Source organism: Poromitra crassiceps (genome assembly GCF_964638095.1).
Source record: "Poromitra crassiceps genome assembly, chromosome: 10".
In the NCBI taxonomy this organism is placed as follows: domain Eukaryota; kingdom Metazoa; phylum Chordata; class Actinopteri; order Beryciformes; family Melamphaidae; genus Poromitra; species Poromitra crassiceps.
In genome coordinates, this window is record NC_139631.1 from 44,652,472 (window position 1) to 44,669,233 (window position 16,762).

Below are 16,762 nucleotides of genomic sequence, written 5' to 3' on the forward strand. Positions count from 1 at the left end.
GTCAACGTGTGTCGTTGCCTGGGAAACGCACATCCCATAATACAACGGTTCGCATTGCATCCCATAATAGTATGATGATACTTGGGAGGCCATTGCCAACATAGATGCAAACAGATGAGCTAAAACTTAAGCGTCGCCAGCGAGGGCCCCCACCGTTGCAGTCGGGGTACGTTTCGAAATCCCTCCAGGCCTGAAATTCTTTCTAGGGGAAACACTGTATATGATATCCAAACCAGAGCCATTCCTAAACTGCAGCATTTGGATGATGGTGATAAGAATGTGATAAGTTTGTGTCCTGCTCTGGTTCTGCTTCTACAGCTGTGTGAGTCTTCTGTCTGGACATTGTAGATCATCATGTTATGAATAATGTTCTCTGCAGGTGGTGTTGTGGCTGATGATGCTGTGTGAAGATGGAGGCTCCTGAATACCTGGACCTGGATGAGATCGACTTCTCTGATGATTCAGTGGTCAGTAAAACAAGCTAACCCCTGCTACAACCAGCAGATCACTGCATACATTACAGCTACTGACTGACGCTAGATACAATTAGCTAACAGCTACATGAAAGTACCTAATGACTCTGTATAACTACCTAACTGTTAACTACAGCAACTTAACCTACATTTACTTGCTGATACCTATCAGCGCTTCACACTGCTACCTAACCATTGTGTACAACTCAAAGCCCCCATTCAATGTATGGCGATAGCCAGGCTGGAGGCATTATGGATTCGGGTTGTCCGTCCGTACGTCCATCCGATGTTCGTTAACGCGATATCTGAGGAACGCCTTGACGGAATTTCATCAAATGTGCCTCAAACGTCCACTTGGACTCAAGGATGATCTGATTACATTTTGGTGGTCAAAGGTCAAGGTCACTTTGACCTCACGAATGCCATTTTCAAGCTTGGTAACCTTAACAGAATTTCTTCACATTTGGTTCAAACGTTAAAGTCTGGACAGACATGCATGTCGACTGCTCACTTGTTGGCAGAGGCGTATATCCGCGGTGCGGTCGTTTAAGATAGTTTAAGATATTTTACGTCGTTTCCTGATAATATTGATTAGCCATACTGTTTGCCAAATATTTTTTCCAAATAACTTAATTTTGTGCTCAAGTCCGTTGCTAAAATGGTTACGTACGACTATTAGTGGAACTATAGTTACACATATGACAATTCGGCTGCTGTAGCTCATGAGGTAGAGCGGGTCATCCACTCATGCTTTGGATAAAAGAGATCGGTGGTTCGATCCCCGTCTCCTCCAGTCTGCATGTCAGTGTCCTTGGGCAAGATACTGAACCCCGAAGTCCTCCTGATGGCTGTGCCAGCACCCTGCGTGGTAGCTTGCCTCCATCTTTGTATGAATGTGTGTGTGTGAGTCGGTGAATGTACCCACACAGTGTAAACTGTTTTGGATAAAAGGGCTATATAAATACAGGCCATTTAACATTTACAATTCCATTCTGACTCAGGAGGAGCTGGCATGTTAGCTAGCTAGCTAACTGTTAGCTACATTAGCTAAGCCTGCTGCTTGCTGTACTAAGCTACACCACCAGGCTCAAAACGACCACTGAGTGACCAAAACGCTAGCTAGCAAGTACAAGTCCCGTTGATTTGAATGGTACAATCGGTTTTGAAATCTGTTGCTTGGTCATTGCGAAATCTCCAAGCTAATGCAGTGAATGTGGTTAAGCTGCAGAGGAACATCTGAATACGGTTTCATACGCTTTAGCTTAGCGTAGCACAGAATCTGATTACGTACGACTATTAACCACGTGCCCACAGAGTTTTTGAAAAAGAACATAAATAACCATTAAACAGGTAGTAACACTGACTGGATTTAAATGCTACCTGCAATGATCTAGCTAGCTGCTACACCTGCCTAACCACTCTCTCTCTCACTCCCTCTCTGTCTCTCTCCCTCCCCCTCTCTCTGTCTCCCTCTCTCTTACACTCCCTCTCTCTCCCTCTCCCTCTCTCTGTCTCTCTTACTCTCTCTTCCTCTCTCTCCTTCATCCCGCAGTATTCTGTGACATCCCTGAAGAACATCCCAGAGCTTTCCAGGAGGAGCGATGGCCAGGGAGAGGAGAGACCAGGTACTGTCATGTCCGCCTCCTGCTGCTGAAGCTACACTCAATTAAACCAGAGAGCTTTATTAGATAGAGACACCCCACTCCAGGCTCTGCTTATTGTAAGAAATGGTAGTCTTCCAGTCTCCTAAATGGATGTGGTTATCAGCCTGTGATTGGGTGTCTGTCAATGGTATGAAACTTCATTGGCTGACCAGTCTCCTAAGGGGGCGTGGCAGTGGCGAAAAATCTGGGGCATAGATACAGGAAGTAACTGGAAGATGGGGTGTCTCTCTATATTAAAGGTCTCGCTCAAGCTTTTTGAGTGTAGATGCTCTTAATGTAATTTGTAAAAACTGAAAACTGAAATCTCCTCTACTATCTCTACTGTTTTCTTTAATTATTTCAGAGTAGAAGTCAACTAAAATGATCCTGTTTGAAGGAGAACTGTGATGTCATTCCTGCACAAATGACATCATTGGTCCACACCTTAACTCAAATCAACTCTCAATAACTGTCAAACTGTTTTGTTTTGTTTTGTTAATGTTTTCGGTTGGAAACTAAATTAACAAAACTCAGATAATCAGTTGCATCCCTCTACCTCCTCCAGCTCCAGCCATCAACTGGAGTCGCAGTGTGTCGTCCCACAGCGGAGGGGGGATCAAACCCACGGGGCTCGCCGAGGTGCACAGCAAGTTCCGTCCGGTGAAGAGGGTTTCTCCTCTCAAACACCAGCCGGAGACCACCGACTCAGACTCAGATGGCAAAGCCCAGGGTCATGGTCCGGGGCCGGGCCTGGGAGAACCAGGGGAGGGCAGCAAGGAGGACCCTGGCTCCGACAAACCTGCCCAGGCCTCCACCTCCTCCGACGGGCCGGGGGGGAAGGCCAAGGGCCTTGGCAGTGTTGGTAACAACCCCCAGGTAGGGGTGCGAGATATGGCCCTAAAATAATATCACAATATTTCAGGGTATTTCTGCGATAATTATATTCTTTGACGATATACCAAAATACGAAAACATATTTTATTATTAATTTCAATAACATACAATTGCAACAAAATAAGTGTTATAGTTTTGTGTCAGCATAAACGTAAATGTTTGCCTTCAGATATTCAAATACTGCATGCCTTCAAATATTACCATGGTTTGTTCCATGCTCCTACACTACTGAAGCCACTCCCCCTTTTGGAATTAACTCCTCCCCCGTGAGGCTGCTTTCAGCCATGCTTGTTGTTGCTGTGCGTACGTCACAGCGTAACAGTGTGACGTCTTTACATCAACAAGTGCGAATATTGCCATGATCACGATAATCACGATATGGCTTTTTAACGGTATGATAGTGAACTGTAAGGATATATCGATAATGATCCCGATATGGCACACCCCCACCCCCCAGGCTCTGTTCGGGGAGCTGGAGCACTACGATCTGGACATGGACGAGATCCTGGATGTGCCTTATATCAAGTCCAGCCAGCAGATGTCCACGCTGCCTCGCGTCCCCCACGACAAGCGCTCGGTGACGGGGAGCAACCTGGGGGGAGGGACCCTGGAGAGGCCCCGCGGCGGCGGGCTGAAGGCCTCGACTTTAGCCCACAACGAGCCCCTGAGCCTGGCCAGCAGCAGCTCACAGACACCGGTAGGGCTGCAACTAACCAGTATTATCATTAATGTTGATTCATCTGTTGGTTTTGTCGATTAATCGATTAGTTGTTTGGTCTATAAAATGTCAGAAGATGGTGAAAAATGTCGGTCAGTGTTTCCCAAGGCCCAAAATGACGTCCTCAAATGTCTTGTTTTGTCCAAACCCAAAGATATTCAGTTTACTGTCATAGAGGAGTAAAGACACCAGGAAATATTCACATTTAACAATCTGAATGTTTCCTTCATATAGGAACCCTTCACGAAAACATGCAATATCCTCTGGTTGCTGATGTGGTTCCTCCTCTGGTCGTTAGGGCCGCCTGTTCAGAGGGAGGGGAACTGGTTGGAATAGCGTGATCCTCCCACGTGCTATGTCCTACCGGTGAAGCTTCCTCTGTCAGGTGAAAAGAAGCGGCTGGCTAACTGCCCATGTCTCGGAGGAAGCATGGAGCCAGTTTCGGCTCTCCCCAGATCGGCAGAGGGTGGAGCAGCAACCAGGATAAATAAATTAAATTAGCACTAATTGATTATCAAAATAGTTGGCAATTTAATAGTTTACAACTAATCGAGTAATCAATGATTCCAGCTCTAGACCCATGCAGGTTAATCTGCTTCTCAACCCAGTTTGGTTTTGGATTCATTTGCAGCTTATCACAGTGGCCTTGTGGTTTGAGTGTCCGCCCTGAGACTGGGAGGTTGTGAGTTCGATCCCCGGTCGAGTCATACCAAAGACTATAAAAATTGGACCCATTGCCTCCCTGCTTGGCACTCAGCATCAAAGGGTTGGAATTGGGGGGTTAGATCACATATGATTCCCGAGCGCGGCACTGCTGCTGCTCACCGCTCCCGCAGGGGATGGGTCAAATGCGGAGAACAAATTTCGCACACTCAGGTGTGTGACAATCGTTGGGACTTTACCTTTTTTACCTTACATGGTCCTCATGTTGTGTGTGTGTGTGTGTTGTGCAGTACTGTGTGCTGTCTCCAGTGAAGTGGTCGGACCTGAGGAAGTCGAAGTCGATGGATCCGGACCTCCAGCTGCTGCACCGCTCCCCGGCCGGAGGAGGCTTCCAGCAGGAGGCGCTCTCTTCCGGGCTGCTCAGCTGCTCTGCCTCTCTCTCCTCTTTCTCTGATACAGGTAAGCATTCTAAAGGTTTCGCTGACGTCACACAAGCAAGGGGGGTAGGAAGGAACCCGGAACTGGGGGTAACCCACGAGGGCAGGGACGTCCGGGTAGTGCAGCGGTAGATTCCCTGCCTACCAACATGAGGGTTGCAGGTTCGAGCACCTGCGTTACGTCCGGCTTTGTCGGGCGTCCATACAGGCACAAGTCTGCTACAGCACGCTCCTGTAGGTTCTCTCTCTACAACATCCGCAAAATCCGTCCCTTTCTCACAAGAGAAGCGACTCAACTCCTGGTCCAGTCTCTTGTCTCCTCCCGCCTGGACTACTGCAACGTGCTCCTGGCCGGCCTACCTGCCACCGACATCCGACCGCTTCAGCTCATTCAGAACGCTGCAGCCCGTCTCGTATTCAACCAACCCAAATTCTCTCACGTCACTCCCCTCTTCCAGCAGCTCCACCGGCTTCCCATCTCGGCCCGCATCAAATTCAAGACACTGGTACTGGCCTACCGGGCAGTACACCAGTCAGCTCCCCTGTACCTGCAATCTATGGTCAGGTTCCAAACCTCTCAGCGCTCCCTTCGCTCCTCCACCAGTGCAGGTCGCCTCGCCCCTCCTTCGCTACGGGGGCTCAAAAGTCGCTCATCCCGATCTCGACTCTTCTCGTCCCTGGCACCTCAATGGTGGAACGAGCTTCCACCTTCGGTCAGGACGGCTGAATCACTGCCGATCTTTCGGAAAAGACTAAAGACGCACCTTTTCAGGCTCCATCTGGGCCCTTCTTGATCTAACTTCGTTCTCTCTCTTTCACCTCAAAAAAAAAAAAAAAACTAACCTTAACTTGTACCACTAACCTAAACTTGTACCACTGTTCCTTCAGAAGTTGTAGTTATCACAGACTGTGCTCCATAGTAGATTGCTCTATTGCTGACAAAAATGTGTTATTGTAAGTCGCTTTGGATAAAAGCGTCTGCCAAATGACGTAATGTAATGTAATGTAATGTAATGTAATGATTAAGGGTACGTGTGCTGGTCGCTGCACGCGTGCCTCCTCTGGTCGGGCGGGGTGCCTGTTCGGGGGGAGGGGAACTGGGGGGAATAGCGTGATGCTCCCAAGTGCAACGTCCTACCAGTGAAACTCCTCACTGTCAGGTGAAAAGAAGCGGCTGCCGACTCATGCACGTGTATCGGAGGGAGCATGTGTTAGTCTACAACTCTCCCCAGATCGGCAGAGGGGGTGGAGCAACAACAGGGAGAATTGGCCAAGTACAATTCGGGAGAAAATGTGAGGAAAATCTGGAAAAAAAAGAGCGCAGATATGAATTCTGTAAATAAATAAGTACATCAATGACACAGATGTGGTCTGAGCTTTGGTTTTTAGGCCAAATATTACAAAAGACCCCACTGATTCGTAAGAGGTCTAAAGTCATGTTATAGCAGTCGGGCGCACAAGCAAGACAACAGTAAAACGGACAGGTTTTTGTATTAAGTTTGGCGTCAGTAGGTGTAACCCATAGGAGAGCGAGCCCCGTACCCCCAGCGTTGCGTAGCAACAACACCAGAAGTAAGTCCAGCGTGTCGGGCCGGGACGACGTGCTTATCTGCCACGATACTTGGGTGCCGATTTGATATGTACTGCGATTTGATGTTATGATTTATTGCGACTTTTTCAACAATAGACCGTGGGAAAGAGCACTTCTAGAGACTGTATAGAAGTCCAAATGATTTCCAAAAAACAATGCACATCACGGCATTCTTTCTATTTCAGCAGCATCGGCCAATCACAATCACTCTCATCATCATCATCATAACAACCATGCTAATTTCTCCCCCAACACACTCGAAAACAGACAGAAACAAGTCTAGTTTGCTCTCAAAATATATATTAAAATAATTCATTAATTCAATAATTATAAAATAATATAATTCTCGAAGCGTAAATGCAATCGCAAAAAATCGCAATCGCCAGAAAACACTTCCCATTTGTATTTGTATTTTTCATAAAGTCAAGTCAAGTCAAGTCAAATTTTATTTATATAGCACCTTTCATACACAAAGGCAATTCAAGGTGCTTTACAAAAAAATAATCGAAAAAACAAGCAGCAAAGCAATGCACATATAAAAAAACACAGCCGACAGTTTTAGTTAAAATATATACTCAAATTAACAAACATGAAACATTATTTCTGTTTTAAATAAGTTACAAGGCATTCTTCAGTATTATTATTACATGCACAGTCCATTTGTTGGAAATGTACAGGAATCTTTTTTTTTTAAATTACAGGCCGAGAGAGGCAGTAGTTTAGTAGCAGTTAAAAGCAAGAGTAAACATAAAGGTCTTTAGCTTGGATTTAAAAATAGGCAGAGTAGGGGCAGATCTAATGTGTTCAGGGAGTTTGTTCCAGTTATGAGAGGCATAGTGGGAGAACGCGGCTTCACCATGTTTTGATTTGGTCCTCGGGACAATTAGTAGACCAGTGCCTGAAGATCTCAGGGATCTGGATGGTTCATAGTGTAGAAGCATTTCAGAGATGTAGTGTGGGCCTGACCCGTTGAGAGATTTGTAAACTATTAGCAGAATTTTAAAGTCTATTCTAAGATTTACTGGCAGCCAATGCAGGGATTTGAGAACTGGTGTAATGTGTTCAGCTTTCTTGGTTCTTGTTAGAACTCTAGCAGCCGCATTCTGAATGAGCTGTAGTTGTTTAATAGCTTTTTTGGGAAGACCATTGAAAAGACTGTTGCAGTAGTCTAGCCTGCTAGAAATGAAAGCATGAATTAGTTTTTCAAGATCTTGTTTGGACATATAGCCTCTAATCCTTGCTATATTTTTTAGATGATAGAAGGCAGATTTTCTTATAAGCTTGATGTGGGAGTTGAAATTTAGATCAGAGTCAATAATAATGCCAAGATTTTTTACCTGGTCCTCATAACACCCCTCATAAAAGGGGTGTTCATTTGTGAAGATGATCTTGCTGAACACAAAGGTATCAGTTTCATAAACTTGTGTTAACCACAAATCTTATTTCAAACATCTAACCAAAATCCCCATACAAAAACCCTATTGACTTCCAGACAAGGGAACCAGGCGATACTAACTTCCGGCTTTTAGGACTCATTCCTGAGGCACTCTATGGCCCTTTGTCAATATGGATTCTTGTGTTCTTGTTAGGGTTGTCATGGTACACAAAAGTCACGGTTCGGTACGTACCTCGGTTTTGGGGTCACGGTTCAGTACGAATACGGTACGGTACAACGCGGGGGGGGAAAAAAAAAAAAACTTTTCATTTTTTATTTGGAACCTTGGGCATTCATTTTTAACAGGCAGTACTAGTGCTCCACCTAGTGACACAAACTGGTACAGCATGGCCCTGTTTCAAGCAGTAAACGGTACATTAACAGTGAACATACACTCTCTTGCATTAGGTTAGATTTTATGTAGGGCTGTGCTGGGTTTGTATGTAGGGCTCTGCTGGGTTTATGTAACGCTGGGCTGCTACTGCCTCTTGTAGCTTCTCAGCTAGGTGGGCGCTAGTGTGCTGTTCATACACAGGTCTCGTTAGAACAACAGGATTCTTCATTTCCCACTCACTGTTGATGTAGTGTGCGGTCACGGTGAGGTAGCTTCAGTAGCACGGGACGTCCATCCATCAGTTGTTAATGTAACGGCGGGTGCAGTGGACAGGCCGTGCTCAGTCACTGCTCGTGTGCGCGTGTACAGACGTGGGACCACGGTTCCGCTCATGTGTGAACGGCACCTTGTAAGGAGGCTCGAGTACGTTTAATAAATGCCTGAAGCCGGCTTGCTCTACCACTGCATATGGGCGCATATCCATGGAAATGTAGACGCCAATCGCCTCTGTAATCTTCTTGTGTCGGTCTGTGTTGGCATTCAGAGGATGGTTAAAAGCAGCGGGGAGAAGCAGTTGTCCCGTTTCTTGAGCGGTGCATCTGGGTGATGTCGCCTGAGATGCGTTAGCATGTTGGAGGTGTTTCCACAGACGTACCCAACAACTGCCGAACAACGCCGACACACTGTCTTTGTTCGATCAATCTCTCGCACTCCATCGCTGTTGTAGTCGACTGGGAAGCCGAAACTCTCCCACACCGCTGATTTAAAAGAAGGTGGCGGCTCTTCAAGCTCTTGCATCTCGCCTGCCTCGCCTCTCGCCATAGCATTAGTCAAAGTGACTGACAAAATGGACGGCTTTCTCGTGTTGTTTTTGCGTGTCTTCTTCTGTGGCGTTTAATGGCGTTCAAACAGCGTTCGTTTAGGTGCTTTACTGCCACCTTCTGGATTCGGCGTATTCGTCGTGGAGCTCCATGTATTGTACCGTGATGCCCGTACTGTGAACTCATGGGACGAATACATGTACCGTGACACCCCTAGTTCTTGTGAAACGTCGTCAGTCGCAGCCCAAGTAATCTCTCAAGACAGATTTTATTTTATTTATTTATTTTACCGATGCGTTCCCAGATTGTGTTATGTGTGCTTGTGATTTAGCAAGTTCACTCTTCCAAGTACAACTAGCAAAAGCATTCTCCCCAACAACACAAGTCTGTACTTCGCATTCTTGGTATTGAGGAAGGGCCTATTTTTCTTCATGTGTTCTTAACTGGTGTGAACACCACAGAAGAAGAAACAGACATGTCCGTCATGATAGATACAGTTACAGAAACTTTTTCTTTTTCTTTTTGTGTTGCTCCAGCCAGCATCAGCTGGGATCTATTTGACCTGCAACATGTTCAGAGTCTGAACACACACTGCCACAGAGCTTGACGTGATGTGAAACACATGACATGTTGTGATCAATGATTTGCAGACAAGCTGCTGTCAGCCAGAGTCTACCCAGACTCCCAGAGCCAGCCTGCAGGGGGGCCGGGCCTGAAGTTCCCCCTGGCAGGGTGCAGCCTGGGCAGGCAGGACGGCTCCAAGACCTGGGGCCCCGGCGGAGGAGGAGGAGGAGGAGGAGGAGGCTCCAGGACGTACGGAGGAGCGGGAGGGGAGCTGGACGAGGAAACCAAGAAGAACCAGAACATCATCAACATCATCAGAGAGGGACAGATCTCTCTGCTGGTGAGTCAGTGGGACATTTCAACAACACATTTCAACTAGCCTGCTAAACCATCCTGATCTCATGACCTCACATTCTGTTTCAATCAGTCTGGCCTCCAGCCCGCCCCCAGCCAAGTCCACGGGCCAATCATAGAACTGCCTCGTAGTTGACAATGTAACCGGCCAATCAGGGCTTCAGCTGGAAAAACAAGTATGGCGGCTCCCGAAGCAACGTTAACGTTAGTAGAATGAATGAGCAGAAATAGACTCAATAACAGCAATTAAACAATAATAGGAGTATGCACCAGCGGAGTTTCTCTGCGGAAAATATGCCATTTCGCCGTTCTTCAGAGAGGATTTGAGGATTTGACTGGATCTGACACCGATTGGCTGAAGGACTGGATTTGGCAACGCTGATTGGCAGAAGGAGTTGTCTGTCAACACAGGTACACTGACATGACTGTGGACGGCTTGGAGTCCAGACTGATACGTAGAGAGAAACAGGATGTGACATCACGTTCTCCGGATGGTTTTAACCAGGCTACATTTCACCAATGTGTTCTGAAGATATATCCTGAGATATTTTAGGAAGTCCTTAGGAAGGCTCTCAAGTGCAATCCCTCAATATCTTCTTAGTAACGGGGTAATTTCTTAAAATTTCTTATTATCTTATTTCCTACTTAACACGTTCACTGCCGTGGACGAGATATCTCGTCTTAAAAAAAAACGGTTGACTGCCGTTGACGAGATATCTCGTCTTAAAAAAAAAAAAAAAAAATGACGGTGGGACGTGGATCTAACCCTTTTACGTCTCCTATATAAATATGGGAGCCACCGAACGTGTACAACCCATTCCACCGACCCACTAAGTGGCGACAGTGCTCTCCAGAGTAGAAAAAGCCGAAGCCAAAACTGCAGGGGAAAGCGCGAAGGAACCATTCTCATACTGTAAAATGGATTGGCGAAAACGCTTTCGCTTTCGCGCTGACGCACAACGGTGGCGCACAACGGTGGGGGGTTCCAAAAATAGACTGGGTGCACACATTGAAACACGCAGCATAAATAAGACCAGAATCGCAAAAGCTTCATCAAAGCTCTCAACCGAAACCCCAAGAAACGAGCGAGCCCATCCAGACTCGCCCAAAGAGCGGCCGCAGGCAGGCAGGCAGCAGCAGCAGCAGCAGCAGAAACTCGCTTGTGACACGCCCGCTGCATGCAGAGCTACGGAGGGAGGAGAAGAACACACACGGAGAGGGGGGTTTCCTGCTGTTATGGAGGAAATTACTGTTCAAAACTATTGTTTAGATGTCTGACGTCTTACTGATGCGAAAAATAAATGGTTAAAGTGACTGTTCTATCGAATTTCACAAAAAGCCAATTATCTCAGCTTAAATTTTCAGACGCTGAAACCATGCTGTATTCAATTGCTAATGTCTACATAACTACTAACTCTACAAACTAACTCTTTTAGACAGAGAAAGCACACATTCTATTAGTTCTTTTGAGATATTTTGTATTCACAAAATCCTAGCACAAAATAATCCTCGGCTCTAGGAAAGATGAGCCAGAATCCTCAAAAAAACCACTTGGCAGAAGCTACCTACAGTATTGAAAAAACGGCTGGCAGTGAATGTGTTAAGAACTTCTCAAAATTGTGTCTGAATTAATTCTGATTAATCAACTTTAGGCTTACTGCCATTGAGGTTAGGAGGCAAGCAAAGTGCTTCCATCTACAAAACAGTTGGGGGGGGGGACTATTTAGGTCAACTAACGCTAGGTCACAGATTTAAACATTGGTTGCTGTTGGCAAGTGTAAAATACTAAAATTGACCTTATTTTCAACAGACATGGGAGCCTACTTACAATAAAGGTTCATCTTAGGTGTAGGGGAGCCTATGAAGACTTTGAACTAAACCTACTTGTCTAAAATAGGATTAAATATATGATTTAGAGGCTTACCTTTTCAGTTTAGAAATATTGAGACAGGTGAAGCGCTGTGTTAAAGTTTAGAAATAACATCAAGAACAAATGTGAGAACATGAATTTTAAGAATATCATGTATTCCTTTATTGCAGCCCCACCTGGCAGCAGATAACCTGGAGCTGATCCGTGACGAGGAGGGCAACAACCTGCTGCACGTGTCAGCGTGTGCAGGCCACGCCCCCTGCCTGCAGCACCTCACCTCCCTGATGGGCGAGGACGGACTCAACGAGAGGAACGCCCAGCAGCTCACCCCCGCTGGCCTGGGCGTCAAGGTGGGTCACCGTGTGTGAGGAGGGAGGAGTCAAGGTGGGTCACCATGTGTGAGGAGGGAGGAGTCAAGATGGGTCACCGTGTGTGAGGAGGGAGGAGTCAAGATGGGTCACCGTGTGTGAGGAGGGAGGAGTCAAGGTGGGTCACCGTGTGTGGAGGGAGGAGTCAAGTTGGGTCACCGTGTGTGAGGAGGGAGGAGTCAAGATGGGTCACCGTGTGTGAGGAGGGAGGAGTCAAGGTGGGTCACCGTGTGTGGAGGGAGGAGTCAAGTTGGGTCACCGTGTGTGAGGAGGGAGGAGTCAAGGTGGGTCACCGTGTGTGAGGAGGGAGGAGTCAAGGTGGGTCACCACCGTGTGTGAGGAGGGAGGAGTCAAGGTGGGTCACCATGTGTGGAGGGAGGAGTCAAGGTGGGTCACCGTGTGTGAGGAGGGAGGAAAACTTCACTGTTTTGTTGTTTTTTAGGTTTTGGGGAGGGCATTTTTTGTCATTATTTAGATACAGTAGGCAGACAGGAAGGGGGAGAGAGAGAGAGGGGACGACATCCGGCAAAGGACCGTGGGTCGGATTCGATCTCGCGTCGGCCACGTGAAGGACTGAGCCTCCGTCATATGCGTGCTACCAGTTGAGCCACCACGCGCAGGAAGACTTAACTGTTGAAACACATGTTGAAGCTTCTATCATTTTTAGTCAGAAGGCCCAAAACAGACTACTCATGGATACCGGTAAACATGGTTTTATGAGAAAATATCGATTTTTGTCTATTTTGGCGCTTCATCAGTTTTCATTCTTCAGACTTTCATTCTCTTGTAAAGATGATTGGGAAATTCAAACACTAGAAATAGTTTTGAAGCTCATAAATGTAGGTTGACAAGCAGAATGACGAGCTTTTTTGTCACCTGAGCTTCGTCATGTGCAAAGTACTTGGAAGTGTTCTAAATTAGGGCTGGGTATTGGCAAGGATCTCACGATACGATACGTATCACGATACTTGGGTCACGATACGATTGTACCACGATATATTGCGATGCGATACATATTGCGATATATTGCGATATTCTACAGAATTTACTCAAAATTAAATAATAGAGCTAAAGATACAACACACTGTGTACCACCCAGGTAGTGTAATAATATGTACATCACTTTATACTGATAAGTTAGTGGACAAATTTAGTCAAAACTACTGAGTGTTGAGTGTTACTGAACGCATCGATATGGGAAATATCGATACAGTATCGATTAGGGGTGGTAATCACCAGATGCAGAGGCCTGGCATGGCATGGCCTGCAAAAAAAAAATAATATATATATATATATATTTTTTTTTATATCCCGATACTTGGCGTCCAAGTATCGATACAGTATCGGGAAATAAAATATCGCGATATATTGCCGTATCGATTATATTGCCCAGCCCTATTCTAAATGCTTTACTGTAGGACTTAAGAATGCCGCGGCCTACTTTGAAATCTGAAAATCAACACACGCGACTAAGATGATATTTTTCCACGGTGCCCGCGTAGCTGCAGTGTAGACTAACACACGGCAGTGTCAGGTGAGTCAGTCTGGTGGAATGGAAAGGACAGAAAGGTGATGTGTTTCATCACATGTAGCACATCATCTAGACTAAGAGCCTTGGCCTGAGACTACAACCAAGGGGGGCACGGTGGTGCAGTGATAGCGCTGTCGCCTCGCAGCTAGAAGGTCCTGGGTTCGATTCCCACCTTCTATGTGAGCGCTGAGGGAGTGCGTGCCCGTCCGCATGTCCTCGAGTGCCCACCGCCCGCGTGGGGTCGTCAAAAGGGCCTTTCTGTGTGGAGTTTGCATGTTCTCCCCGTGCTCCCTGGGGGTTTCCTTCATATAGGAACCCCACACCAAAACATGCAATATCCTGGTCGCTGATGTGGTGCCTCCTCTGGTCGTTCGGGGCGCCTGTTCGGAGGGAGGCGAACTCGTTGGAATAGCGTGATCGTGGGGCTTTTATTTTGAAAAGAAAATCCACAAGCATTTCACCGGCTACCACCCTCCATATAGGAAAACCATGCACTGCACTTTTCTTTGCTAGCAGCTAGATTTAATTGAAATGAGCCTGACATGGTTTGAAAGCTGACAGGCTGGGCTACATCTTATTAATCACGTTAGTAATGTTTGTTACAATAGCGTTAGCTCAAATGGCCCACATCACTGCTGTAGGACGTAAAATGTTGTTTATCAAGTTTGTCTGTTTTGTATTGTGGAGTTTTGTTTGTGGTTTGTTATTTCGGATTAGTTTTGTTGATCATTGGGGCTGTTTATGGGTTGGGTTTAATTGGCACTGGAGGGTTTAGCTAAGAACTTGTTGCTAAGAACTTGTTGCTAAGAACTTGTTGTGTGTCTGTGTGTGTGTGTGTGTGTGTGTGTGTGTGTGTGTGTCTCTCTCTCTCTCAGAACGGTCATCTGGAGTGTGTGAGGTGGATGGTGAGTGAGACAGAGGCCATCGCAGAGCTGAGCTGCACCAGAGAACACCCCAGTCTGATCCACTACGCTGCTCGCTACGGACAGGTACACACACACACACACACACACACACACACACACACACACACACACACACACACACACACTGATATATTCCGCTATGTACACAAACATACTTACTTACTGTATGTATCCTGAATCTCATCTCACTACCTCCCCCCTCTATCTCTCTCTACCCCCCTCTCTCTCTCTCTATGTCTCTCTCTCTCTCTCTGTGTGTGTTTGTGTGTCTCTCTCTCTCTATGTCTCTCTCTCAGGAGAAGGTGTTGTTGTGGTTGCTTCAGTTCATGCAGGAACAGGCGATCTCTCTGGATGAAGTCGACCAGAACGGAAACACAGCTGTCCATGTAGCAGCTCAGTATGGACACCTCACCTGTATACAGGTAAACACACCTGTCCATGTAGCAGCTCAGTATGGACACCTCACCTGTATACAGGTAAACACAACTGTCCATGTAGTAGCTCAGTATGGACACCTCACCTGTATACAGGTAAACACACCTGTCCATGTAGCAGCTCAGTATGGACACCTCACCTGTATACAGGTAAACACAGCTGTCCATGTAGTAGCTCAGTATGGACACCTCACCTGTATACAGGTAAACACACCTGTCCATGTAGCAGCTCAGTATGGACACCTCACCTGTATACAGGTAAACACACCTGTCCATGTAGTAGCTCAGTATGGACACCTCACCTGTATACAGGTAAACACACCTGTCCATGTAGCAGCTCAGTATGGACACCTCACCTGTATACAGGTAAACACACCTGTCCATGTAGCAGCTCAGTATGGACACCTCACCTGTATACAGGTAAACACACCTGTCCATGTAGCAGCTCAGTATGGACACCTCACCTGTATACAGGTAAACACAACTGTCCATGTAGTAGCTCAGTATGGACACCTCACCTGTATACAGGTAAACACACCTGTCCATGTAGCAGCTCAGTATGGACACCTCACCTGTATACAGGTAAACACAGCTGTCCATGTAGTAGCTCAGTATGGACACCTCACCTGTATACAGGTAAACACACCTGTCCATGTAGCAGCTCAGTATGGACACCTCACCTGTATACAGGTAAACACACCTGTCCATGTAGCAGCTCAGTATGGACACCTCACCTGTATACAGGTAAACACACCTGTCCATGTAGCAGCTCAGTATGGACACCTCACCTGTATACAGGTAAACACACCTGTCCATGTAGCAGCTCAGTATGGACACCTCACCTGTATACAGGTAAACACACCTGTCCATGTAGCAGCTCAGTATGGACACCTCACCTGTATACAGGTAAACACACCTGTCCATGTAGTAGCTCAGTATGGACACCTCACCTGTATACAGGTAAACACACCTGTCCATGTAGCAGCTCAGTATGGACACCTCACCTGTATACAGGTAAACACAACTGTCCATGTAGTAGCTCAGTATGGACACCTCACCTGTATACAGGTAAACACACCTGTCCATGTAGTAGCTCAGTATGGACACCTCACCTGTATACAGGTAAACACACCTGTCCATGTAGCAGCTCAGTATGGACACCTCACCTGTATACAGGTAAACACAGCTGTCCATGTAGCAGCTCAGTATGGACACCTCACCTGTATACAGGTAAACACAGCTGTCCATGTAGTAGCTCAGTATGGACACCTCACCTGTATACAGGTAAACACACCTGTCCATGTAGCAGCTCAGTATGGACACCTCACCTGTATACAGGTAAACACAGCTGTCCATGTAGCAGCTCAGTATGGACACCTCACCTGTATACAGGTAAACACAGCTGTCCATGTAGTAGCTCAGTATGGACACCTCACCTGTATACAGGTAAACACACCTGTCCATGTAGCAGCTCAGTATGGACACCTCACCTGTATACAGGTAAACACAGCTGTCCATGTAGCAGCTCAGTATGGACACCTCACCTGTATACAGGTAAACACAGCTGTCCATGTAGTAGCTCAGTATGGACACCTCACCTGTATACAGGTAAACACACCTGTCCATGTAGCAGCTCAGTATGGACACCTCACCTGTATACAGGTAAACACAGCTGTCCATGTAGTAGCTCAGTATGGACACCTCAC

At 46.6% G+C, this 16,762-nt stretch overlaps 1 protein-coding gene across 1 annotated transcript in view; it reads left to right on the forward strand.

Moving 5' to 3' along the window:
• Positions 1-410: 410 nt before the first annotated feature.
• Positions 411-16,762, forward strand: part of sncaip (synuclein, alpha interacting protein) — a gene marked incomplete at both ends in the record, with an annotated part of 33,869 nt that continues 17,517 nt past the window's right edge. The window contains 9 exons of the mRNA XM_083644239.1: positions 411-467; positions 2,026-2,098; positions 2,682-2,992; positions 3,468-3,707; positions 4,682-4,850; positions 9,660-9,913; positions 11,968-12,147; positions 14,572-14,685; positions 14,919-15,044. Of these exons, the coding sequence (XP_083500365.1) occupies positions 411-467; positions 2,026-2,098; positions 2,682-2,992; positions 3,468-3,707; positions 4,682-4,850; positions 9,660-9,913; positions 11,968-12,147; positions 14,572-14,685; positions 14,919-15,044 (1,524 nt within the window). The remainder of the gene's footprint in view (positions 468-2,025; positions 2,099-2,681; positions 2,993-3,467; positions 3,708-4,681; positions 4,851-9,659; positions 9,914-11,967; positions 12,148-14,571; positions 14,686-14,918; positions 15,045-16,762) is intronic.